At 42.0% G+C, this 26,314-nt stretch overlaps 2 protein-coding genes across 3 annotated transcripts in view; both read right to left on the bottom strand.

Moving 5' to 3' along the window:
- ARHGEF9 (Cdc42 guanine nucleotide exchange factor 9) overlaps positions 1-26,314 on the bottom strand; it is a 330,612-nt gene that overhangs the window by 210,946 nt on the left and 93,352 nt on the right. Inside the window, exon 1 of one of the 2 annotated variants that reach the window (XM_059678480.1) lies at positions 2,899-3,108. The exons of the other annotated variant lie outside the window; for it this stretch is intronic. Coding sequence (XP_059534463.1) covers positions 2,899-2,928 — 30 coding nt within the window. The 5' untranslated portion in view covers positions 2,929-3,108. Of the gene's footprint in view, positions 1-2,898; positions 3,109-26,314 lie in introns of those variants that run through there. 2 annotated transcript variants of the gene reach the window in all.
- On the bottom strand, positions 18,142-18,532 carry LOC132225044 (translation machinery-associated protein 7). Its single transcript, XM_059680253.1, has one exon. It carries the CDS (start codon positions 18,510-18,512, stop codon positions 18,321-18,323), a length of 192 nt encoding a protein of 63 aa, XP_059536236.1. The 5' UTR covers positions 18,513-18,532; the 3' UTR covers positions 18,142-18,320.

Raw genomic sequence — 26,314 nt, 5'->3', positions numbered from 1 at the left:
GGACCAGAAATTTTAAACATCAGTAGTAAAATACTCTTCCCTGACAAAATATTTTGTTGGTCAAAGTTCTAAACAATTGTTACTACTGAGTTTTAATAATATATATAAAGTTTGAAATTAGCACCTTTTATTACTTATCTTTTAATAATATTGTATTATACATGGAAGTCTAATTCAGAGAACTTTCAGTTATATAGTTGCGCCCCTACCCAACACATACAGACTCTACACGTGTTTCCGCTTTGTAAATGTTTAGAACCCAACACATACAGACTCTACACGTGTTTCCGCTTTGTAAATGTTTAGAATCACTCATAGCAGATTTTGGTGCATTTCTTTCTTTTTATTGATGAGAGAGAGAGAAAGAGAGAGAGAGAGAGAGAGAGAGAGAGAGAGAGAGAGAGAGAGAGAGAGAGAGAGAGAGAGAAGAAGAAGAAGAAGAAGAAGAAGAAGAAGAAGAAGAAGAAGAAGAAGAAGAAGAAGAAGAAGAGAAAGAAAGAAAGAAAGAAAGAAAGAAAGAAAGAAAGAAAGAAAGAAAGAAAGAAAGAAAGAGAGAGAAAGAGAGAAAGAAAGAAACAAGGAGGAGGAGGAGGAGGAGGAGACATTGATTTGTTGTTCCAGTTATTTATGCATTCATTGGTTAATTCTTGTATGTGCCCTGACTGAGGATCAAAGCCCAAACATTGGTATTTCTAGAGGATGCTCTAAGCAACTGAGCTATCTGGCCAGGGACTTTGGGTGCATTTCTTGTCTGCAATTCCTCTAGTGCTATATTACAGCATTTAAATAGTAGCTTCAAAGTAAAAAATGGTAGCCACAGTGATTGTTAAGCTAAAGGAACAGAATGTATGTTATTCAATTCTCTTTTTTATGTGACAAATTGAAGTTTTTGTTTGTGCTTAAAATCTAAAACAGCAAAAACAATATAAACTATGGTATACTATGTTTGTTCAGGAAGTACACATTTTAGATCATATTATATTAATGAATTTGTTTTTTAAATTGAAATTTAGTCTCTTTTCTCATTGTTAGCTATTTGAAAATTTTAAAAAATCAAGAAAATAAGTATTAGTGCTGGTTATTACTGAATTTTTTAATATAGAGAGAGTTCTGAAAATGATACATTCCAGATTTCACACATGTTAAGTATACCATATCCAGAATCCTAGAAAGCAAGGAACTGGTTCATTGGTAATCCACATTGACCCAACCGTCAATTAGCCCTACCACTGGCCAGAAGCCTGAAGCAGATAATTTGATTATTGACTTAGATATGAAACACCTTTTAATGAATCCACTCACTGTGTTCATTCTAGCCCCACACTCAAAACATCTGAGAATCAGATGAATTGTCAGAAAGGAGAAAGACCCAGACCCAGCTGACAGAAATATCAGGACTGGCATATTTTATTTTTCAAAGCAAACTTCGTGGCATTAGTTCATCCTTAAGGAAGTCCTTTTCCAAGATCATGACTCTGTTCTTTTCTAACTCTCTCAGCACCATTTGAACTAATGATTCTGTGGAGCAGTGGGGAGGGGCAGTGACAAGTCAGGAGACTAAGCTTTGCCTTCATGGAGCTGTGTGACCCTGTGTGAGTCTCTCTCACTCTCTGGGTCTCAGATTTCCTGTACGGATGACAAGGCCTTGAAGGTCTTCTCATGCTCTGATCTTTTCTGGGTCTACAAACATTTAAAATAGCCCTGTTGGGATACCAGGGAAAGAGGGATATCTGAGAAAAAGAGTCTCTTGAAGCCCTGGCATAAAGGAATATAAACTGGATGCCTTCAGGACCACTAAAACAGATGTATAAAGAAGAAGCCAGCTCCTCATAATATAGTCCTAGCCAACTCCAGATTCCCTCCTCCTTTCCAGAATGGGATAAACAAAAGAGTTAAACATCAATTTTTGCCCAACTGCTTCTGGCTACTTTCCTTCAGCTTTGGGTTGTGGGTGGCAGTACAGAAGTGTGGGCTGGCATGGACATCAGTGTCTGCTGACCCAACCCAACTGCCTTCCAATACCCTCTTGCTCATGCCTCCCAGCTGAGGACAAAGGCATGGGAGCCTCCCACCCCCAGAATCTCTAACAAGACTTGAGCTACCCCTGAGTCAGAGAGGCATCAAGATGCAGCCACCACTTCCTCTCTGGAAGGGAAGTCATTCCAAGGTCTCCAGGTAGAGAAGGGAGCATTATGGCATAAAATTTACTGTTGGAAGATAATATTGAACACACACAAACCCACACTTCTTGGGTGGCGGTGGGGTTCTCTTAACTGAATGGAGTCCAGACCCATTTCCAGGATAGGGATCTCTGCAGCTATCTTTCCTTCACCAAGCCCCAAGTATTGACAGGGTGACCCCAGCCCAGGCAAAAAAGGGCTCCTGAGCTCCCCTATACAGCTTCCCTGAGAGTGGCTTTTTGGCCCTCATGCCCTGGGACTAGCCAGAGTAAGGGGATACAGGGTCTATTTGGGGGACTATGCAACTCTCCCATACTACCTCCTTCACAATCCCAGGCTTTGTGACTGCTCCCTTCTTCCCAACCCCCTGCCAGCTGGCCTGCAGCCTGCAAGCCTCACAGCTCACAGAGAGCCCCTCTGCCAGATCCCTTGCTTATTTAGCTTTCCAGGTTACCCCCACTATCATCCCACCCCAATCTCTGGGGTGGCGGGGAGACAGTAGGATTGCGGAGGAGGATGGGAGGGGGCTATCTTCGTTAGGCGAGCAAGGGCTCCTAAAATGGCCACAGCGAGCTCTCTGGTATCTCAAGGACAGCGGAGAGGGGAGGGCAGTGGGCAGAGGCTAGGGGGCTTACAGCAAGGCGGCTGGTGGAGGAGCTGGGGGTGGGGCTAGGGGACTGAGGCTCAAGCAGGGGAAGCCAGGGTTATATGCACTCACCATTCCTGATCCGCCCCTTATCCACTGCATGGTGCCTGCTTCTCCGAGGCCCTGGTGGCTGGCGCAGGTTGTCTGGGGTTGGCTGGTTTGGCAGGGCTGGAGCGAGGGAAAGCCCCAGCACCCTCTCCGTCTCCCCTCCTCCACAGTACTATGGCCCAATCCCCTCCGCCTTGGACCTTGCCTTCAGTCAGGCTGTTTCATCCCAGCCCGCAGGCTCTGCCTCTCTGCCTGACAGCTCTCAGCTCTCGGGGTGTTTGGTCACGGAAGAAGCGTGGGCGGCGGGGGCGGCGGGGGCGGCGGGGGGTGGGGGGGGGGTCCCAACTGACTGCCTTTGTCTCAAGCCAAGGCTTGAGAACTGGGAGGTGGGGTTTAGGGATGTAGTGAGAGGATGGGGGTGAATAACCTCGCCTAGGAGAGGACAGTTGCCACCTCTGCCTGCCTCCCACCGTGCTGGAGTTAGATGCTGTTTATTGTGGGGATCCCTAATTGTGTTGAGTCAGCGGAAAGTCCTCTCCAAAGTTGCCAGAGGTGTTGGACCAACCTCCTGAATAATAAAATCCTGCTCCAGTCGAGCTATGCCAGTACTATCCAGCCTCCCTCCCCCAACCCTCCCTCTGCATACCCCCCTGGTGTCTCCTCTCCTAGTGGATGTCTTCTCTCCTCTCTTTGGGTTTTCATCATCAAAATCACTTTCACTTCGCAGAACAACCCTATGGAGGCATGTATTAGTTTCTCCATTTTACAGATTAATAAATGGAGGATTAAAGTTGAAAGGGCACTGTGTAAATTCACATAAAAAAAGATAAAACCTCCACTTTACCTTCTGAAGCTTTCCAAACTTTTCGTTAACACACACACACACACACACACACACACACACACACACACACACACACACACTGTTCCAGGATTCTGGAAGGAGCTCACACCTTCAGGATTATAAAAGGTAGCTTGTCGGTGGATGAATTTTCCATTTGCTTATTTTTCTGAGAATGAGTCAAATGAACATCAGCAAAACAGGCAAACGGAGAAACCGCCCACCTTTTCATGATGCCCCTAACTCTGGCCATTGCAACCCAGACTGGCACCTTTGTATTTCCTTAGAGTTGGCATTGTTGGTCACATTCACACCCATTGTACCATACAATCCTTACAATAACCCTATGAGGTGGACATGACAGGGACTGTTAATCAGTCCCATGTTACAGTCATAAATACTGAAACCCAGAAATTGAAAAACATCTGCTCAAGGTAAAACAGCCCTGAGAGGTGTACAAACAAACATTGAATGGTCTTTTGGCAAAAGATTCCTGAATTAAATGGGAGCTTAGCCTTGGTGACCTTTCAACGTCCTCCCAAGTCTGATAGTTAAGTAATCAGAGATTCTACAATGTTTTCCTCACTTTTTTTTCACCTCTGAGCTTTTACCCAGAACTGAGCCTCATGAATGAACTTCTCTTGATAATCAGTCCATTCAAAGTGTCATGACTCTCACAAATCTTTAAGATCTGGCACTAGGCAGACTACCTCTAGGAAGCTTTCCCACAATACTCCAGGATACTGGTTAACCATCTTTCATCTAACTCCCGTAGTACTACCATTTAGCCTTCTTAATTGAAAATGATCTTCTATTTACTAGTTATTGTAGGCTGAATTGTGTCCCCTAAATATTTGTATGTTGAAGTCCAAACCACCAATGCCTCAGAATTTGACTGCATTTGCAATGAAATATTACTTGGCCATAAAAAGGAATAAAATCCTACCATTTGCAACAGCATAGATGGACCTGGAAGGTATACTCTAAGTGAAATAAGTCAGACAGAGAAAGACAAATGCCATCTGATTTCACTTATATCTGAAATCTAAAGAGCAAAACAAACAAACAAACAAACAAAATAGAAGCAGACTCATAGATACAGAGAACAGATTGATGATTGCCAGAGGGGAATGGGATTGGGGGATGGGTAAAAAAGGTGAAGGAATTAAGTACAAATCGGTGGCTACAGAATAGTCATAGAGATCTAAAGTTATTACAATAATACTGTAATAACTATGTATGGTGTTAGGTGGGTACTTGAAATATTGGGGGAACCACATTGTAAAGTACATGATTGTCTAAACACTAAGCTGTACACCTGAAACTAATATAAAATAATATTGAATGTAAATTGTAATTGAAAAGTAAAAGAGAATGTGTATTTGGAGACAGGGTCATTAAAGCAGTAATTAATTTAAAATAAGATAACTACTGTGGGTCCCAATCCACTATGTCTTGTGTCCTTATAAGAAAAGGAAAGTTGGACAATGATGGGTACAGAGGGAAGACCATGTGAAGACAAAGGGAGAAGGCAGCTATTTATAAGCCAATGACGGAGGCCTCAGAAGAAACAACCTTGATCTTGGGCTTTTAACTTTCAGAATTGTGAGAAAATAAAATTCTGTTGTTTAAGCTATCCAGACTGTGGTACTTTGTTATGGAAGCTTTGGTAAACTAATACACTGGTATTTTTTGTTGTGTTGTTTTTTTTTTCAAAGCAGGGACAATGAATTACTCACATTGGTAATTCCTACAACTGGATGTATTGCACACAGGAGATACCCAATTAAAAACTTGGACTTTTTTTGATAGATGCATTTATTCAACAATATTATTGACTGCCTATGTGCCAGATACTGTCATAGAGTCTCAGGATACAAAACAAAGTTTCTCATAGATCTTACAATCTACTTGAAATGGAGGAAAAATAAACAATAAATATGTAAACAAATAAGATAAAGTTTGACATGCTCTGATAAAGATTGTGACATATGTTCTGAAGGATAGAAACCAATTTATATGATAGTGAATAGCTCTGGGGTTATGCAAGTTGCCTATATCAATTATAATCCAGTCAGGAAAATAGAGAGAACATTTAATACAGGTAACACATCATACAGGTAGATAAGGAGATAAACAAGGGATGGCAAGACGAGCCAGAATTTAACACCCGTAAAAAACTCCTACCACTTCGAGAACTATATGGATAATGGGAAAAGGTAATGTTACCATAACAAAGAAACTGATGCTAAACTAAGCTAATAGCATGGTATTTGTCTTTCTCTGTCTGACTTATTTCACATAGAGCAATACCCTGCAGATCCGTCTATGCTGTCGCCACTTCCAGAATATACCATTCTAAAGCAGTAGGTAGAGTAAATATCCTGGCTTCGTCTTCCTCTTGCCCACCAATCTCCGGCAGGTATTTTCTACTGAACAGAGAAATAAGACAGTATGGGATCTTAGGAAATTTACTTTTCAGGAGAAGAGTCAAGAATGAATCTGGAAGTGAGCATTCCAGTGTCATTGTCTGTGCTAGAGATTCTTGCAGAGGAAGAGATGCTGATTCCAGAGGCAAATAGGTTATTGAATCCAGTATGTCTTGAGTGCCTATTTATCTAGAACCATGTGAGCAGTTGAAGACAATATAATGTAGTAGGTAAGAGAATAAGCTCTGAGGCCAGAGTGTTTGCATTGGCTTTGCTACTGACTTGGACAGGTTATATAATGTCAGGCATCTAGATAATTTCCTTATCTGTGAAACAGGACTAATAATACTGTCTCCTTCATAAGACTGTTATAAATATTTGACCCCTAGCCGGTTTGGCTCAGTGGACAGAGTGCTGGCTTGCCTAAGGGTCCCCAGTAGGATACCTCAGTTGCAGGCTCTTCCCTGGCCTAGGCCCTGGTCAGGGAGGGTACAGGAGGCAACCAATCTAGGTATTTCTCTCACACTGATATTTCTCTCTGACTTTCCCTCTCTCTTATACTCTGTCTAAAAATCAATGGAAAAATATCCTCGGGTGAGGATTAAAAATAATAAATAAATAAATAAATAAATAAATAAATAAATAAATAAATATTTTATAAATTAACCCCATAGAAAGAAAGCACTTAGCACAGAGCCTGGCAACCAATAAGCATTCAGTATGGGATAAAAAGAAATCTGGTAAAGGGGTTTCCACAATGTCCGTGTCCCACACTTCTCTCTTGAAACCATGTGATCTCTCAGAAGCCTATATTTGGTACTTAACCTAACACCAGCTCTCAGTGTACAAGCGCCAAATACTGTCCTCTTTTCAGCCATGAGTAACACATGGAGAGAGGTAGTCTTAGGTAGGTCCCCAATTTAGCACATTCTCTTTATTTGAGTCCATAGTGATTCAAAGAGCCCAGAATCAGACTATTGGGGGCAGAGGCCCCACTACTCCAAGTTGGTCCCTTAGCTGCTATGGCTTTGGCTTAATGCAGATCTCAGTAAATAACTGAATTCTCTACAGGTGGGTAAACTGGAGCAAGTACCAAGCTTCTCCGGGTCTCGGGTTCCAAATCACATAATGAACACACTAATTGTTGTTTACCTAACAGTGTTAAGCAATCATTTATTCATGGATATCAGAGTTGTCAAAGTTCTTAAGATTATCTCCTGCAACATTCTCATTTTACAGATGAGAAAATGTAGCCCCCAAGAATGAAAAGGACTCCCAAAGTCCTATGCTAGTGGCTGAGCTGGAATGAGAACTCAGACCCTTGATTTTTGACAGTGAGTGGAATGCAGTAGTGAAAAGGGATACAATTAAAAGTATACAACTACTATAATGCTAGTATTGAGAGCCTAAAGCTGCCATCTATATTGTAACTTGTGTTGTCATGACAAAATGACAGGCAGTACATATGTCACTACCTATTCTTAGTCATTTATTTATAAATTCAATAAACATGTGAGCCTGGGTGCAAGAAACAATGTATTAGGCACTGATTATATAGCAATGAAAAAGACAGAAACTATGCATTTCCTGATTTCTATTCAACAAACAAGTAAATGAAGTGACTAAATAAGCTAATACAGATGGTGATAAGTGTTATGAAAGACAGTGAAAGGACTATGAGTAACTATTGGGGAGGAAAGAAAGAATTTATAAAAACAAGGCTTCTCCAAGGAGATGACATTTAAGTTGAGGCCTCCAGGATTAAAGGAAGCCAGCCACGTAAAGAGGCAGTGGTAAATATTCCAGGCACAGAAAACAGACAGTGTCCAAAGATAAAAAGGATGCTTATTTTTAAAAATCTTTATTGTTGAAAGTATTACATATGTCCCTCTTCCTCCATTGACCTCCCGCAACCCACCCCTACTCCCACCCCAGGCCTTCACAACCCTATTGTTTGAGTCTGGGTTATGCATATATGCATACAAGTTCATTGGTTGATCTCTTCCCACCACCCACCCTCCCCTGTCTACCTTCTTAGGTTTGACAGTCTGTTTGATGTTTCTATGTTTCTGGATCTATTTTTGTTTATTGGCTTATGTTGTTCATTAGATTCCACATATGAGTGAGATCATGTGATACTTATCTTTCTCTGACTGGCTTATAACGCTTAGTATAATATTCTCCAGGTCCATCCATGCTGTTGCAAATGCTAAGAGTTCTTTCTTTTTACAGCTGCCTAGTATTCCACTGTGTAGATGTACCACTGTGTTTTACTCCACTCATCTGCTGATAGGACCTTTGGCTGTTTCTAAATCTAAGCTATTGTAAATTGCAAAGCTATGAACATAGAGGTGCACATATCCTTTCTGATTGGTGTTTCTTATTTCTTTGTTCCTAGAAGTGGGATCACTGGGTCAAATGGGAGTTCCATTTTTAAGTTTTTGAGAAAACTCCATACTGTTCTCCACAGTGGCTGCACCAGTCTGCATTCCCACCAGCAGTGTACCAGGGTTCCATTTTCTCCACATCCTTGCCTTTTATTTTTTCTTCTTGTCTGACCTCTATGGCTAGCACTTCCATTACTATGTCAAATAGGAGAGGTGAAAGTGAACATGCCTGTCTTGTTCCTGTTCTTATGGGAAATGGGTTTACTTTTTAACAATTGAGTATGATGTTGGCTGTAGGTTTGTCATATAAGACTTTATTATGTTGACGTATGATCCCTCTATCTCCATTTGGCTGAGAGTTTTTATCAAAAAAGGGGTTGGATTTAGTCAAATGCTTTTTCTGCATCAATTGATATGATCATGTGATTTTTATCTTGCAATCTGCTAATGTGCTGTAACACATTTATTAATTTGAGGATATTGTACCAGCTTAGCATCACTGGAATAAATCCCACTTGATCATGGTGTATGATCTTGTAATATAACGGTGGATCCAATTTGCTAAAATTTTGTTGAGGATTTTAGCATCTATGTATATAAGGGATATTGGCCTGTAATTCTCTTTCTTTGTAGTGTCTTTATCTGGTTTGGGGGATTAAGGTATGCTGGTCTCATAGAAAGAGCTTGGAAATGTCCCTTTATTTTGAATTTTTTGGAAGAGTTTGAGGAGCATAGGTGTTAGTTCTTCTTTGAATGTTTAGCAAAACTCCCCTGTGAAGCCACCCAGACCAGGGACTTAGTTTGCTGTAAGGTTTTTGTTGTTGTTGTTGTTGTTTTGGGTTTTTTTTTGACTGCTTTGATTTAATCAATAGCTATGGTTCTATTCAGGTTTTCTGATTCTTCCTAATTGAGTTTAGGAGCTTGTATTTTTCTAGGAATATGTCCATTTCATCAAGGTTGTTCAGGTTGTTGGAACAGAGTTGTTCATAGTATTTTTTTAACAATCATTTGTATTTCTGTGGGGTCAGTTGTTACTTCACTTCTTTCATTTATTATTTTATTTGGGTCTTCTCTCTTTGTTTCATGGGAAGCCTGACTAGATGTTCATCAATCTTGTTTATCCTTTCAAAGAACCAGCTTTTTTTGGATTCTATGTTATTTATTTCCGCTCTGATCTTTATTTCCCTCCTTCTACTTTCTCTTGGCTTTTCTTGTAGCTCTCTTTCTAATTCTTTAAGTTGTAGGGTTAGATAACGTATTATAAGTTTTTCATAATTTTTCAGGTAGGCCTGTAGTGCTGTGAACTTCCCTCTCAGGATTGCTTTCATTGTGTCCCAAAGATTTTGTGTTGTTTTTGTGTTTTTATTGTCATTCATTTCCAGGATTTATTATTATTATTATTATTATTATTATTATTATTATTATTATTTATTCTTTGATCTGTTTTGTAACCCATTCATTGTTTAGTAGCATGTTATGTAGTCTCTATTTGTTTTTTTTTAGTGTTTTTATTATAGTTGATTTCAAATTTTATGCCAATGTGATCTGAGAAGATGTCTGATATGATTTCAATCTCCTTGAATATGTAGAGACTTTGCCTGTGTCCTAAGATGTGGTTTATCTTTGAAAAATGTCCCATGTGCACTTGGGAAGAATGTATATTATGTTGCTTTGGGGTAAAATGTTCTGAAGAAGTCAATTAGTTCCATTTGACCTAGTGAGCTGTTTGGGATTGCTGTTTCCTTGTTCATTTTTTTTCTAGAAAATTTATCCAGTGATGTCAATGGGTATTAAAGTCCCCTACTATGATTGTATTGCTGTCAATCTCTCCTTTGATATCATCCAGAAGTTTTTTAATGTATTTGAATGTTCCTGTATTTGGGTGCATATATGTTTACCAGAGTTATATCCTGTTGTTGTATTTATCCCTTTGTATTATGAAGTGGCCTTTCTTATCTCTTGTTATGGCCTTCACTTTGAGGTCTATTTGTCAGGTATAAGTATTGCTACCCCAGCTTTTTTTTTTTTTCATTTCCATTCGCCTGAAGATTGTTTCCCCCATCCCTTCATTTTCAGTATGTGTGACTCCTTTGTTCTGAGGTGGGTCTCTTGTAGAAAGCATATATATGGGCCATGTTTTCTTTTTTTATAATTTTTATTTCTTAAAGTATTACAAAGAGTATTACATATGTCTCCTTTTTTTACCCCCCTTGACATTCCCCCGGCCCCTACCCCCCGGTGTCTTGTGTCCATTGGTTAATCTTATATGCATGCATATAAGTCCTTCGGTTGATCTCTTAATCCCCCCCAAACCCTTCCCAGGCTTCCCACTGTAGTTTGGCAATCTGTTCAATGTTGCTCTGCCTCTGCATCTACCCCTGTTCATCAGTCTATACTGGTCCCCATTATCTGTCCCAACCTCACTGGAGAAGTCCCAACCTCACCGGGGCCGTCTCAACCTCACTGGGGCCGCTTCAACCTCACTGGGGCCATTTCAATCTCACCGGGGCCGTTTCAACCTAACCGGGGCTGTTCTTACCTCACCGGGGCCGGGCCATGTTTTTTTATCCATTCAGCTCCCCTATGTCTTTTTATTGGAGCATTTAATCCATTTACATTTAAGGTTATTATTGATAGGTGCTTGTTTGTTGCCATTGTTATTCTTTAAGCCTGTGTCCCTCCCTCTCTTTCTATTTCTTCTTACAACAGTCCCTTTAGGATTTCTTGCATTGCTGGTTTGGTGGTAATAAACTCCTTTAGCTTTTTTTTTTGTCTTCAAGGCTCCTGAATTCATCATGTCATCTTCATTTTGAATGATAGTCTTGCTGAATAGAGTAGTGTTGGATTCAGTCATTGCTTTTCATTATTTTGTATACTTTCTGCCACTCCCTTCTTCCATGATTTGCTTCTGTTGAGAAATCTGCTGATAGTCTAATGGGAGATTCCTTGTAGATAACTTTCTATCTCTCTTGCACCCTTTAAGATTCTTTCTTTGTTTTTAATGTTTACCATTTTAATTATGATATGTCTTGGTGTGGATCTTTTTGGGTTCATCTTGTTTGAGATCCTCTGTGTGTCATGGTTTTGTGTGACCTTTTTCTTCCTCAAATTAGGGAAGTTTTCTGTCATTATTTCTTCAAGCAGATTCTCTATTCCTTGCTCAGCTTCTTCTTCTTCTGGAACCATATTATGCAAATGTTGTTGGCTTTTTTTTTCATGTTGTCCTAAAGCTCCCTTAAACTCCCTTCCTGCTTTTTAATTTTTTTTTTCCACCCAATTGCTGCTCTGATTAGTTTTGTTCTACCCTGTCTTCTAACTTGCTGATTCGGTCCTCAGCTTCTTCTAGTCTACTGTTGAAACCTTCTGTTGTGTTCTTTATTGCAGCTATATCATTTTTAATTTCCTCTTGATTCTTATCCATGTTGGTGTATTTCTCATTGAGCTCCTTATAATTGTTATTGAGTTGCTTGTAATTCTCATTCAGATATTTGAGCCTCCTTATAACCATTACTTTGAATTTTTTATCTGACAAAATTACTTACCTCCATTTCATTTAGTACTTTTTCTGGTAATTCTTCCTCTTTATTTTCCTCCTTTGGGGATTGTTACTTTATCTCCCCATTTTCACTGTCCCTTTGTATTTGTTTCTATGACTTAGATAAAACTGCTATGTCATCCAGTTTCTTAGGGGTTGGTCCTATGTAGTAGGTGCTTTGTGGGACCCAGTGGTGCCATCTCTCAGATCTCCTAAGCTGGGTGTTCTAGAAAAGCCCCCTACTTGAGTTATTTGGGTTCTCCTGATGTAGTTGGGTCTTGAATGTTATTTTTCTGTTTGTGGATAGAGTCTCCTTACAGGTATCTTGACTATGTGGCTCACACCCAACCTCGTTGTGCAAGTTGTTGTGGATGTGCTCCCATGGCAAGGGTCGCCTGCAACATCCCACTGGCGTGTGACTCACTCTGTGGTCCCTGAGCCCATGGCAGGTATCCCTTGCAAGGTCCTGCTGGTGTACAACTTACTGAACAAATCTGGGGTGATGTCCTAGGCCAGTCTGGGTGGTATGAAGCTGCACTCCTAGCTGCTACTGCTCTCTCCTTCCAAGATGGCATGGTTTCTGTTCCAGAACTCTGCCTGCCCAGGGAGTGCCTATGCCCATAATAGGGGGTCTTTGTCCAGGAGAGCCTGATCTGCCAGCCCCTGAGACTTCTGGGAGATCTAACTATCCCTCACACACACACACACACACACACACACACACACACATCACATGTCCACACACTCCCTTACTCACACTCTCTCTCTCACTCCTGTCCTGCCAACCACTATGTGGCATCTCCAGGGTGCTTTTTATAACTGTGGAACCTTAGGCCCCATCTCAGACCTAATGAATCATAATTTGCAATTTAATTAAATCCCTAGGTGTTTTCCATGTACTTTAAAGTCTGAGAAGTACTGGTGTATCAGAGGGGGTACCTGCATGGGAAAAGTTCTTGAGAGGTGAGAGAGGATTTGGTCTAGAGCATAAGAGAAGATATCTGCCCTTGATTGTAACAGGCCTATTCTAGCAGGAAGGAAGATAGAAACAATGGGTGAAGGTACAGGTGCTTGTAGATTTAGTAAATAAAAGAGAAGGGAATGCTCCTAAAATGGATTTTATTATTTCAATATAGAGATAAAACTGATAGAGGCATGTGGAAGGAGGAGTCATTGAAAGTTATAGGAGGGAAGAGCAAGTATGAAATAGTCCTCTCAGAGCAATGGTTCTCAACCTTTGTTACACATAGGAATCACCAGGAAAGTTTTAAGAAACTCTGATGTCTAACCCTGGCCAGTGTGACTCAGTTGGTTGGAGCATCATCCCAGACAATGAAAGATCATGGGTTCGATTCCCAGTCAGAGTACATACCTAGGTTGCAGGTTTGATTTCCAGTCAGAGTGCATACAAGAGGCAACCGATCAATGTTTCTCTCTCACATAGATGTTTCTCTCTCTCTCTCTCTCTCTCTCTCTCTCTCTCTCTCTCTATATATATATATATATATATATATATATATATATATATATATAGTCTTCCCTTTCCATTTCTCTGTCTCTAAAATCAATAAAAAAACACTAAATCCCACCTTCAGGGATTATCATTTAATTGGAATAAGGTATAGCCTGGCCATCAGGATTTTTATAAGATCCCTAGATGATTCTAATGCACAACTAAGGTGGACAGGCAGTGTCTTAGGGAAACTAAAAAAAAAAAAAAAAAAGCAAACACATTAGAGACACATACTAGGGTTTTCTGAAAGTGTTGAGTGCCCAATTGAAGATTGTGGTAAAGCAAATTCAATCAGCCCAGCTATGGGACTTTCAAATTTGTATAAATGAAATGACTTCAAGTTCATCTCATTTATCCACTTTTCTTAGCACTGTCATCTTTCCTCTTTTGTTCCCTCTTCTCTTTTTCCCACTCCATACCTTTAGCCTCAAATAACTTCCTGTCTATCTAAGAAATTTACTTTTCAGTCCACTATTCATTTTCAGTACAAAGGCAGGAACTGAAATAACTGAATGAAGATTTTCAATCAGATGGACAGAGGTGTCAACTCAGTTGGGTGGATTCAGGACCTGCAGAGCTCATGAATAATATGTATCTGTTCAGAGATTCTCTGGCAAGCCAAACTCTCATGTTAGTGTCCAACCTTATGAATTGGTGTGCTTCCCATCATTGAAGGCATCCAAGCAGAATCTGGAAGCCTACCTGCCAGTGCTACTGTAGAATAAATCCTCCATTGATGAAAGGCTGCACTAGAGAACCATGCAAAAAAGTCAGTTGCTGTGTGACCTTAGACAAGCTATGCAGCCTTTTCATCTGTCAAATGGTGTTAGAATCTCTCAATGTGTTTTTTTTTTTAAATCCTTACCCAAGGATATCTTCCCATTGACTTTTAGAGAGAGAGGGAGGGCGAGAGAAACATTGATGTGAAAGAAACACAATGATTGATTGCCTCCCACACATGCCACTACTGAGGCCAGGGATTGAGCCTGCAACCCGATAGGTGCCCTTGACCAGAATCGAATCCTCAACCCTTCAGTTCACAGGCTGACACTCTATCCACTGAGCCAAACTTGCTAGGGGTCTCAGTGCTTTTTGGCCTGTGTATTTATAGAGTGTAGGGAGAGTCCTTTAGAGGCTACTCTTAGTCCTGGAGGACATGGGATAGGTTGAGTGGGAGAAGCTCTGGACCTCACTTCAACCAGAGTAGTTCTTTCATCTGCTTAATCCATTAAGCTTCCAGGTAAGATTCTGTTTCATCAAAGAATCCCTGTTGCTAAAAACAAACAAACCTAGACTACATAAGAGACTGTAAATGGAGTGTGTATCCAACAGCTCACCATACTGTTTTTAAATGTGTTGGATGTTAAACAACATATATATATATATATATATATATATATATATATATATATATATATATATATATATATATATATATAGAACAAGGGGCCATCACAACCAAACGGACGACTGAACGGACAACCTAACAGGCTGAGTGGGGCGACAAGGCTGGCAGTGGCAGGGGGGTTAGTGAGGGATGACCAAATGACTGAATAGCAGGCTGCGTGGGGTGACCAGGCCAGCAGGGGGGTTAGTGAGGGATTACTAAACGACTGAGCAGCAAGCTGTATGGGGCAACCAGGCCAGAGGGGGGGCGGGCAGTGGGGGTGACCAAGCCTGCAGGGGGGCAGTTGGGGGTGACCGGGCTGACAGAGGGGTGACCAGGCTGGCAGAAGGGAACAGTGTGGGGCAACCAGGCCGGCGGTGGGGGGGGCAGTTGGAGGTGACCAGGTCGGCAGGGGGTTGCAGTTAAGGGCATCCAGGCCAGCAGAGGGGGGCAATGAGGGGTGACCAGGCTGGGACAGGGGGCAGTAAGGGGCAACCATGCTGGGTGGGGGGGCAGTTAGGGGCCACCAAGCCAGCGGGGTGGGGGAAGTTGGGGGTGACCAGGTTGGAGGGGGGGCAGTTGTGGGCGACCAAGCCAGTAGACAGAGGCGGTTAGGGTTGATCAGACTGGCAGGGGGCCAGAAGGGATGATCGGGCAGGCAGGCAGGTGAGCAGTTAGGAGCCAGCGGTCCTGTATTGTGAGAGAGATGTCCTCAGGATTGGGCCTAAACCAGCAGTTGAACATCCCCCGAGGGATCCTGGATTGGAGAGGGTGCAGGCTGGGCTGAGGGACCCCTCCCCTGTGCATGAATTTTATGCACCTGGCCACTATATGTATATAATATACCTTACAATGTGATCACCATACTAAGTCTAGTAGCCAACTGTCACCATGTAAACTTATCATAATATTATTCACTATATTCCCTGTGCTGTACACTACACCTCTGTGGCTTATGTATTTTACAACTAGAAGTTTTTACCTTTTATTCCCCTTCACTTTTTACCACCCTCCAATTATCAGTTTGTTCTCTGTTCTATGAATCTTCTTTGTGTTTTATTTGTTTATTTGTTTACTTTTTTTAGAGTCCACATATAAGTGAAGTCATATGGTATTTGTATTTCTCTGTCTTATTTCACTTAGCATAATACCCTCCAGGTCCATACATGTTGTTGCAATATGACCCAGCAATTCCACTTCTGGTTATTTATCCCAAGAAAATGAAAACACTAATTCAAAATGACACGTGCAGCCCCATGTTTATTGCAGAATTGTTTATAATTGCCAAGATATGGAAGCAACCTAGGTGTTCATCAGAAGATGAATGGATAAAGAAGATGTGATATATATAGGCTGCTATTCCCACCATGCAACAATCAGCTGGAGTTGAGTAGCAACTGTTTCCTTTAGAGTCAGACCCCCTGCCTAGCCTCTGAAGATATCCGAGTAGTAACCCCTGCCCTCCAGGGCTCTCTGACCTTCAGTTTCTTTACCCCCTCCACAGTTTCAAATAAACACAGAAAGGGTTGCTCTAGGAATGACTGTGTCCATATAGAGAGGTAGTCTATGAAGAACAGTGCTTTTCAAACTTTAATGTTCAAGGATATTCTTGTTAAAGTAAATATTCTGAATCAGTAGATACAGGGTGGAGCTCAAGGTCCTGCATTTCTGACAGATTCCCAGGTGATGTGGATGCTGCTGGTCCATGAACCACACTGATAGAAGTGAGAGGCCAGTAGAAAGAGCAAAGAAGTGAAAAAGAAAGAGCTGTGGCCTCCAGCCCCAGCTTTCACTGACCTTCACTGCATTGAGTAAACTGCTAAACTTGTTCAACGTGCTTGTTATGCCATTCTCCAGTGAGGTGGTGAAAAGACAGGAAGAGATTCTTTCAGCCAGAGGAGTGCTTGACCAGGAAAAGCATTATAAAGAAAGCTGGCAAAGAATCTACTTAACAGAAGGTGAGGCTCCTTATGGGGTACTTGCCCCTCCAAATTGGGATGGTTTGAGTGCTTGAGTCATCTCTCAGATTTCAGATGATGTCTCCTGAACTCCGAGAAAAAATTGTGTTTCTTGTTTTGTTTTGTTTTTCTTGGGGGTGTGGGGTGCTGGGGAGATTCAGGGAGAGAAGGCAGAAAATAAGGAGAGGGAGTAAAAGGGAGTAAAAGAAAGGAAGAAAAGCCCTAGCTGGTTTGGCTTAGGCAGGACATGCTCACAGCAGGATCCTAAGGTTGCTTTCCTGCTCTAAAATTCTATGATCTTCTGAAATGCTATGGCAACAGGATAAGCCCAGCCTGGCCTCCTGGCTTGCCTATGATTAACTATCTCCTCTCCCTCACCTTTTGCTCAGCAGGAACCACCCAGCCATACCCATTCTTCCTCTATCCTAGTATAGGGGGATTCAGAGTTCATCAGACTGCTGTAGAAGCCCTGGGTTGAGGGAAAACTGGGAAGGAGGACAGAAGACTTCACCTGCACACACATACATATTATTAGTTGTCAAGTCCTGTTGCTTCAACCCTTATGGCATTTCTTCTGTGTATCCCCTCCTTTCTACATCCACCACCATTGCTCCACGTTAGGCCCTCATTTATGTCTCTCCTGAACTATCACATCAGCCTCCTAACTGTTCACCTACCTCCATTTTTGCTGCCCTCCAATCCACTTTAATCCACTTTCACACTGCTGCCAGAGTTAGAACCCTAACGGTTGATCCTCCCCTGACGAAACACTTTTTAAAAAGACTTTTTATTTATTTCAGAGAGGAAGGTAGAGGGAGAGAGAAATAGACACATCAATGATGACAGAAAATCACTGATTGGCTGCCTCCTGCATGCACCTCACTGGAGATTTGAGCCTGCAACCCAGGCACGTGCCCTTGACTGGAATCGAACCTGGGACCCTTCAGTCCACAGGCCAACACTCTATCCACTAAGCCAAACCAGCTAGGGCTGATGAAACACTTTTAATGAGTCCCCATTGCTTACAGAATAAAGTAGCAAGATATTAACAATTCTCTCCACCTAGCCTAAATACTCTTCAGACTCTCTACATATCCATACTTTCCAGCTCACGAGTTTTTGTTTTGTTTTGTTTTGTTTTAATATCTTCTGAAAATTCCTCCCCTACTTTTGCTTGTCTAAGTCTTAGTCATCCTTTCTGGTCAGGCTCAAAGCCATATCTTTTATTTTATTTTATTTTATTTTTTTTACAAAAGTTTATTCTTAAATGTCCCACAGCCTCCAAGACAACACTTCATTTTAGCTATAGGTGGCAAGAGATGTGATGACAGGGAATCCTGATGTCAAAACAGGAATGGAACTAAGGATCACCATTTCCCCAGGCACAAGGAACAGTTCACTTTTTGCCAGATTTCTTAATTCCACCTGTGGCCAGGGGGCCCTTCCCCGCCGCCTTCGCTTTCAGCTCCTCGAGTTTCTTCTGCTCCTCTTTCTGCCTCTGCTTGAACGCCTTGTCCTCCTCATCCATCTCCTTGGCCTGCTTCTTGGGCTGCTTCAGGGGCTTCTTGTCACCTTCGTGGCCGGACATGGTGCCTGCCGCCCCGGCCCCAGACCAAAGCCATATCTTTTATGAAGTTTCAACCCAAGTTGAAATCAATCTCCCTTTCTATGCATGCTCACGACATTTGATGGGCACCCTTTTTATTACCCTTATTACTGCTTGCTTTATGTAGTTAGCTTATTATGAGTTGGTCACCCCACATAATTTTGCTTTCCAATAGCTTCTGTAAAAGCACCTAGTCTTGAGAAACTAAAAATGTTTGTTGAATGAATTGATGTTCTGTGAAAGGAGAAAAAATGGCTGAGCTTGGGTTCAAAGAAGGTCAGAGTAGATTCTAAGAGGGGTAGGGCAAGCCATGCAGGGTCAAACTTTCACCAGGCACTCTGAGGCATGCTATTGGTGCCTCAATCCCCTGTCCCCCAATGCCTGTCATTCCAGGAATATAATGATTCCCTTTGGGGCATGAACCATTTTAGAGGTCTCTGAGAAATGCAAATAGCTTTGAAAATGGGCATACACCCTAAAGCAGTGATTTTCAAAGGGCTGTTTACAATCCTTTAATTAATGGTGAAGTGGGTCCATCTCCTTGGTAAAATTCATGAGGTGTATCCTGACCAGCTTTTTTGTTTGTTGTTTTTATCCTAATCCTCACCTGATGACATTTTTTTCCATTGAGTTTTAGAGAAAGTGGAAGGGAACAGGAGAGACAGGAAGAGAGAAGTATCGATGTAAGAGAGACACATGAATCAGTTGCCTCTTGCTCACACCCCAACTAAAAGCAGGATTGGGCCTGTAATGCAAGTACATGCCCTTGATCAAGAATTGAAGCCAGACCCTTCAGTCTGTGGGTCGACCCTCTAACCACTGAGCAAAACAGGCCAGGGCCTGACCAACTCTTTTTTTGTAACTGAAGTGAAAATATCAGACTACAAAACAAATATTAAGGGTTTTATTCTGTGAAAAGTTAGTTTCAATTTTGTATGTTAGTTGTGAGATATATATATATATATATATATATATATATATATATATATATATATATATATATTCAGAAGAGTTTGAAATATGCTATCCTAAACCAACATCAGCTGGCAGCCAGATAGATACTTGAGCTAATTAACTTATCTCTCTGGATCTCAGTTTCCTCATCTGGAATACAGAAATGATCATAGCACCTATATAAAAAAGTTGCTGTGTAGAGTAAATAAATAAAATACACATAAACATTTAGCACAGTGCCTGGCATGTATTAGCTCTGATGGTGGTGATTAACTGCAGGATTGAGGTAGAGTTAGGGTTAAAGGGTTTGCAGTAAGGACCTCTAAAGATAAAGAAGGACCTTGCCAGCACTGTTGAAAACCATGTATGTAGACACCCACATACAATTGGTATAGACAAGATGCAGACTATTAAGTCACACACACACACACACACACACACACACACACACACACACACACCTAGTGGCCCCACACAGCCTTTAGTCTCTACTAGCAGTCATGTGTGTCTGTCACTTCATTCCTGTGAGAAATCTGAACCTGTCAAAGAGCAAGGTGTTTGGGGTCTAGTATGCAGGATGGCCAGGAGGATAAGGGGGCCCAGGCTCGGGGGGAAATTATGTTAAGAGCAGTGAAAATACCCCAGTCCCCAAAGCCCAAAGCCACATTGAAAGAGCCTCAAGAAACACTGGCAACCAGACAAATGAAATATGGGCAGGCATAAGACCACTTGCTTACTTTCCACCACTCTTTCTTTCCTTTTGGGGTGTGATTCCTCTGTGAACATGCCTTTGGATCCTTTCCGGATGGCTATGCCTATTTCATATTATTGGAGAGAAGGAAAACATTATAAGGAAGCAATGGGAGAGAGTTCGTTTCATTTATTCAAATAATTTTATTAGGTAGCTTTTATGTGCTAGGGAATTCCTATTCCTGGAATTAGGAGTGTATTGGTGAATAAAATAAGTCAAAATCCTTGCTTCCAGGGAGTTTATATTCCAGCAGGAAGAGACCCATGCCAAAGAAACAAATAAAATGTATGATATGTTAGAGAATTACAGTTATAATTGCTGTTGGGAAAAAAACAGAGAGAATAATGGCAAGTGTGAAATTTTTTAAAAGATAGACACAGTCTCACTGAAAAAACAACAACAGGTGAATCAGACCTGATGGGGTGAGAAAGTGATGCAGAGATCTGAGGCCAGAGTATTCCAGGTGAATGGAATATCAAGCAAGGCCTCAATGCTGGAGTGTGCCTGGTGGCTCTGAAGAACAGAAAGGAAAACAGTGTGAGAGGAGTGGAGTGAGCACTGGAGACTGTGATGGAGATGAGGTCACAGAGGCAATGAGGGCTGATCATGTAGGATCTTAGGGATTATTGTGAGGATTAGGTGTTTACTCTGAGTGAGATGGGAGATAACTGAAGGATGTTGAGCAGAGGAGAAACATGTGATGTGATTTGAATTAAGTTTTAACAAGCTCACTCTGGCTGCTGTGTAGATAATTGACTGTAAATTGTTAAAGGAGGAAACAGCAGTAAGAAGAGTAATGTAGTGCTCGTAGTAAGAGATGATGGTGGTTCAGACTATGGTGGCAGCAGAGGAAGTAGTGAGAAGTAATTGATTCTACATACATTTTGAAGGTAGAACCAACAGGATTTCCTAAGGGATTGGATGTGGGGTGTGAGGGAAAATGAATCATTAAAGTTTTGGTCTGACCAACTAAAAGGTAGTATCTGGAAGTTACTTGTTAGACAGACATGAGCAGAGCAAGAATGATAGGCCAGGTACAGAAACTCACCAGGGCAGAAAGCCCTGGATGCCTAGCAAGGGAAAAAACTGGAAAAACAAAAACCTTGTCCCCAGGGTAACCTATCCTCCCTATCACTAGTCATGTGGTTTAGACTCCTGACCTTTTCCTCCCTAAAGATAACATCTAGGCCTCAGTTGTATTTCAGCTCCAGGCCCAGAAAAGCAGCAAAATCAGACAAGTGACCCAGTAGCTGCCTCAGGACCAGCTGAATTGACAAATGACCCCTGCCCTCCTAACAATCAATCGACCAATGGGTGGAGACCACAACACTGAAAGAGCACACCTGGAAAGCTGATGAATATTCTATTGAGACCCTCCCCTGAGACCTCCCCTAAGAGTTCCATCTGCAAGAGAGAGATAAATATGCTCAGGACAAAGGACCCAGTGTGCCCTCTCCCTCCAAGGAGCATGGCCATGCCATTCCCGCCCCCCTCACTCCCCCACAGGAACATATCCCCTAACCTCTAAGGGACCCCATGAGACTTCAGCCAGGGGAGCAATGGGCAGCTGCAGCTCATCCTGGGCTAACTCCCTGAACCTGTCTCCAAGGCCCCCTTTTCTCTGACTTGTCAGTGAGCCAGAGAAGCCCTGCCTAGGCTTTCCTGTTGCTTCTTCTATATCCTTCCTTGTTTCACTGTCCTAAGTATATTTTTTGCTGCCATCATGAACTCAATACCCTTTGGTTCAGTGCTGTATAGCCCTTCTCTTTGAATATCCCCATCCCCTTTTCCTTAAATAAATTCAAATTTTCTTTATTCACCTTCTGAGTTGGATATTTAGCTTGCCTGTGCACCATTGATTTTAACCTTTCATTATTACTAACTGACAGAGGGAAGAGTGCAGGAGAAGCAGGTGTGGGTTTTAGAGCTCAGTTTGGCAAGAGCTGAGTACAGTTTGGAACATATTAAGTTTGAAATGCTTATTAGATATCCAAGTGGAGATGTTAAGTAGGCAGTTAGACATATGTGTTGAGAGAGGCCAGGCTGGAGATATAAATTTTGGCGTTGTTAATGTGTTAATGTTACTTAAAGCCATGAGGCTAGATTGCCGGAAGCCAATTCCAGCAGGACAGCAGGGCTGAATCATCTGGAGTGGCAAGGGCATTTCCCCAAACCTGAAAAGGATACATTAAATTGATTGTTTGCTGCCAGACAGCTCTGGGCATCTTAATCTACATGTTATTGCCTCCTATTGGCCAAACACCTGAACAGCCGTAGGCAAATTCTTCCATTCTGACAATGGACTGTGTATATGAAACCCTACCCTTTGAAGTGTATATCTCCACCTCGCCTTAGGACAAATTGTGTTAATAAAAAACATGGGGTCCTGAGACGAGAACTTAGTTTCTTTAGCTAGGTTCCTCTGACCCCCAATGCCTTTCAAAATTATATTTTGTCTCTGGACTCTTTATTAAGTTACATATAGCCCCTTCTCCAGATTGCTGAACCCTTCTTTTTTAAAAAAATATATTTCTTTATTGATTTCAGAGAGGAAGGGAGAAGGAGAGAGAGATAGAAACATCAATGATGAGACAGAATCATTGATTGGCTGCCTCCTGCACACCCCCTACTGGGGATGGAGCCTGCAACCCAGGCATATGCCCTTGGCTGGAATCGAACCTGGGACCCTTCAGTCTGCAGGCTGATGCTCTATCCACTTAGCCAAGCCAGCTAGGGCGCTGAACCCTTCTTGATGCTGGAACAAGAACCCCCTCACTAGATGAAGTTACCAAAGAAGGGAGTAGAAATAGAGAAGAGTGGAAGTCCAAGGACTGAGTCTTGGGGCCTTCCAACATTTAGAACAGTGATAGCGAACCTTTTTAGCTCGGCGTGTCAGCATTTTGAAAAACCCTAACTTAACTCTGGTGCCGTGTCACATATAGAAATTTTTTGATATTTGCAACCATAGTAAAACAAAGGCTTATATTTTTTACATTTATTTTATATATTTAAATAACATTTAACAAAGAAAAATCAACCAAAAAAATGAGTTCGTGTGTCACCTCTGACACGCATGTCATAGGTTCGCCATCACTGATTTAGAGGCTTAGGAAGTAAGTATAAAATACCAAGAGTGTGGTGTCCTGGAAACCAAGAAGGAGAGAGTTTCAAAAATAAGAGAGTGTTCAACTTTGTCAAGTAATGCTGAGAGTGGTTCTTTAGGGATTAAGAAGGGGGCTATGGGCACCCTCACCGCGGGTGGGCGCTAGATGCTGCCGGCTGTGGCGCGCGGGGCTGGGGCTGGGCGGCTGGCGGCGGCTGCTGGCAGATGGGCGAGCGAGCAGCTGCGCCCTGCATGCAGCTAGTCTCAATCCGGTTTTGAATGAGGAAGGGAGCCACAACCCTTTCGTCCCAACCAGTCTCACAGGGCGTCTGCCGTGCTTCTTTCCCCTGCAATGGGTTCTCTGAGAGTAGAAGGCCGGTCCCCATACCTAAACAACTTTGGAAGTTCGTACGCGGCTTCATATATTTTTATAGGAGGAGCCCGGGATAGCAAACTTCATTGGTGCCAAGGCCTAGGCATGAGCGCAGAGAGATGGGCATCGGACACCGGGAGGGTCGGAAAACCGACCTGTGGGGGTGGGGGTGGAGGTGGGGGTGGGGGTGGGGGTGGGGGTGAGGTGGGGGTGAGGTGGGGGTGGGGGTGGGGGTGAGGTGGGGGTGAGGTGGGGGTGGAGGTGGGGGTGGGGGTGGGGGTGAGGTGGGGGTGAGGTGGGGGTGGGGGGGCGGCAGAAAAAAGAAAAGAAAAAAAAGAAGGGGGCTAGCCCCATAGCAAGCTTATACAATTAGTGGTACATATTCTCAGGGAAGAGCAAGGTTTATTCCCTAACGAATAGCTTCCAAGCACCCTATATAGAGGCAGTGTGGCATCAAGTTTTGGTTCAGTGCACATGGGCCTGGGATGGAGTAGCCAGCAATGCTGTGTGTTTGGTGTGTCATCTGAGGCATTTAATACAGAGAGCAAAGCAAATTGGAGAACCTGGCCCACCAGTAACAGATGTAGAGGGAGTAGCTACCCATTGGGTATAATTAGAAGCACATTAGAGAAGCAAACATGCTTCTTCCATTCTTAAATCAGATTCTAGGCTTTCTTATTTATTCAGTAAACATTGTGTGTGAGGCACTGTTCTAAGCATTTACAAATAATGACTTCAGTGATTTCTTATAACAACCCTGTGAAGTAACTTCAATAATTATCCCGTTTTTATAGATGGAGAAACTGAGGTAGGGAGAGGCTAAGTGACTTGTTCAGTTGTGCACAGTTAGTGATAAGTGAAGCCAGGATTTTAACCCTGCTGTCTCTAGTGTAAATGCTTTTAACCTTTTACACCAGGCACAAGCAGGTATGGGGAAAATCCTGCCCAAGACCAGTTTTTGTACATCTTGTACATTTCTAATGGGTTGTTAAAAAAAATAAGTAACTGGGACCTAATGTGGTGCATAGTCTAAAATATTTTCTATCTCGCCCTTTATAGAAAAAGTTTACCAGCTCTTGCCCCACACTATAAATGGTAAAGATAATGCCTCATTTTGGTTGGTGGGTAGATCAAATTATGACTTATATAAAGTACCTGTAGTTGCTCAAAAAGTAGCAGTTTTTTATTAACTTTTGATCCCTTCTGCCATCAGCTCTTTGTTTCTTGCACTATCTCCAGAGGAATTCCTCCTAGATTTGATTAATTTTAAGCCTCACTCCCATCCTCTCTTCACCCTTGCTGAAATGTTATAAAAAAATAATCGAGCTAGACAACAATACCAATCATTTTAGTGGATGTCACACATTAAAAAAAAATTAAGTTCAACCTAGCCAGTGTTATACAGTGGTTAGAGTGTCAGCCCATGCACTGAAGGTGGTGGGTTTGATTCCAGGTCAAGTGCACATACCTGGGTTGCAGATTCCATCCTCGTCCCAGTCAAGGTGCAAGCAGGAGGCAACCAATTGATGTGTCTCTGTCATGTTGATCTCTCTCTCTCTCTCTCTCTTCCGCTCCCTCCCTTCCACTCTCTCTAAAAATCAATGGAAAAGTATCCTCAGGTGAGGATTAACAAAAGCAAAAAAAAAAAATAATAATAAGTCAATATAACATCCAGTGGCCTTAAAATTTCTAAGTGAATTGGATGAAGAAAGTAGGTTATAGCTAAGAAAGTCTTGACAACAAATGGTAAATAAGGGACTAGATATTTTTCCCAGATGACAAGTTCAGAGGTAACAAATCAATATATGATAAGTTATGTTTCTTAAAAAGTAAAATTTTAAACAAATATCTAAAAAGTTTTAAAGAAAGTAACATTTCAGTTAGCTATCCTATATAATAAAACTGATATGAAAATTGTCCCCTCAACCAGGAGTTCAATCAGGGGGTGAGGCCGGTCTCCCAACCACCCGCAGCCCCTCCTCTCAGCCAGCCCCAGCCCCGATCAGGGCAGGCCAGGCTGGCTGGACCTTACCCGTGCATGAATTGGTGCACCGGACCTCTAGTTACATATAAGGAAAAAATATAGAGAGCATCAAAGATCAAAGATTCCATAGAAATTCTATAGTCACTTTCCGATGAAAGATTGGGAATTTGAAACCCAGAGACAGGAAGATGCACATGATCATACAACACATCTGGGCCTAGAATTCTGTTCTCCAAATCCAGTGCTCTTTCCATTACACCAGTGGTTGAAAACTAGTGTGCTGGGGTTGGATTCTATGTTTAGGTTACGTCATATTTTTAAAGTTAATCCAATATTTAAAAAGCAGGATATTGCACAAGAAAACCTAGATTTACAAATTCTATTGAACAAAATCAGAAGATCTAGCAAAATAAGCCCACTTTTACATACTAGTATAGTCAAAATCCAGTGGAACTGAGTACTAGCTGCCTCCTTTTAAAAAGGCATGCGATCTTCAGTTTGTCATGCTCCTCACTATCACCAAATACATTCAATCTGCAATATCTCTCATGTAACTTATCAACTAAGCCCTTATAAGCATTAATGATTGGTCTCCCCCACAGTAAACCTTGCTACAATC

This window comes from Myotis daubentonii, chromosome X, assembly GCF_963259705.1.
Source record: "Myotis daubentonii chromosome X, mMyoDau2.1, whole genome shotgun sequence".
NCBI lineage: Eukaryota > Metazoa > Chordata > Mammalia > Chiroptera > Vespertilionidae > Myotis > Myotis daubentonii.
The sequence above is the reverse complement of the archived record's forward strand: the minus strand, read 5'-3'. Positions and strand labels throughout refer to the sequence as shown.

Bases quoted from the DNA above. Each gene is read 5' to 3' on its own strand.
- LOC132225044 (XM_059680253.1), bottom strand. From the start codon at position 18,512: ATGTCCGGCCACGAAGGTGACAAGAAGCCCCTGAAGCAGCCCAAGAAG.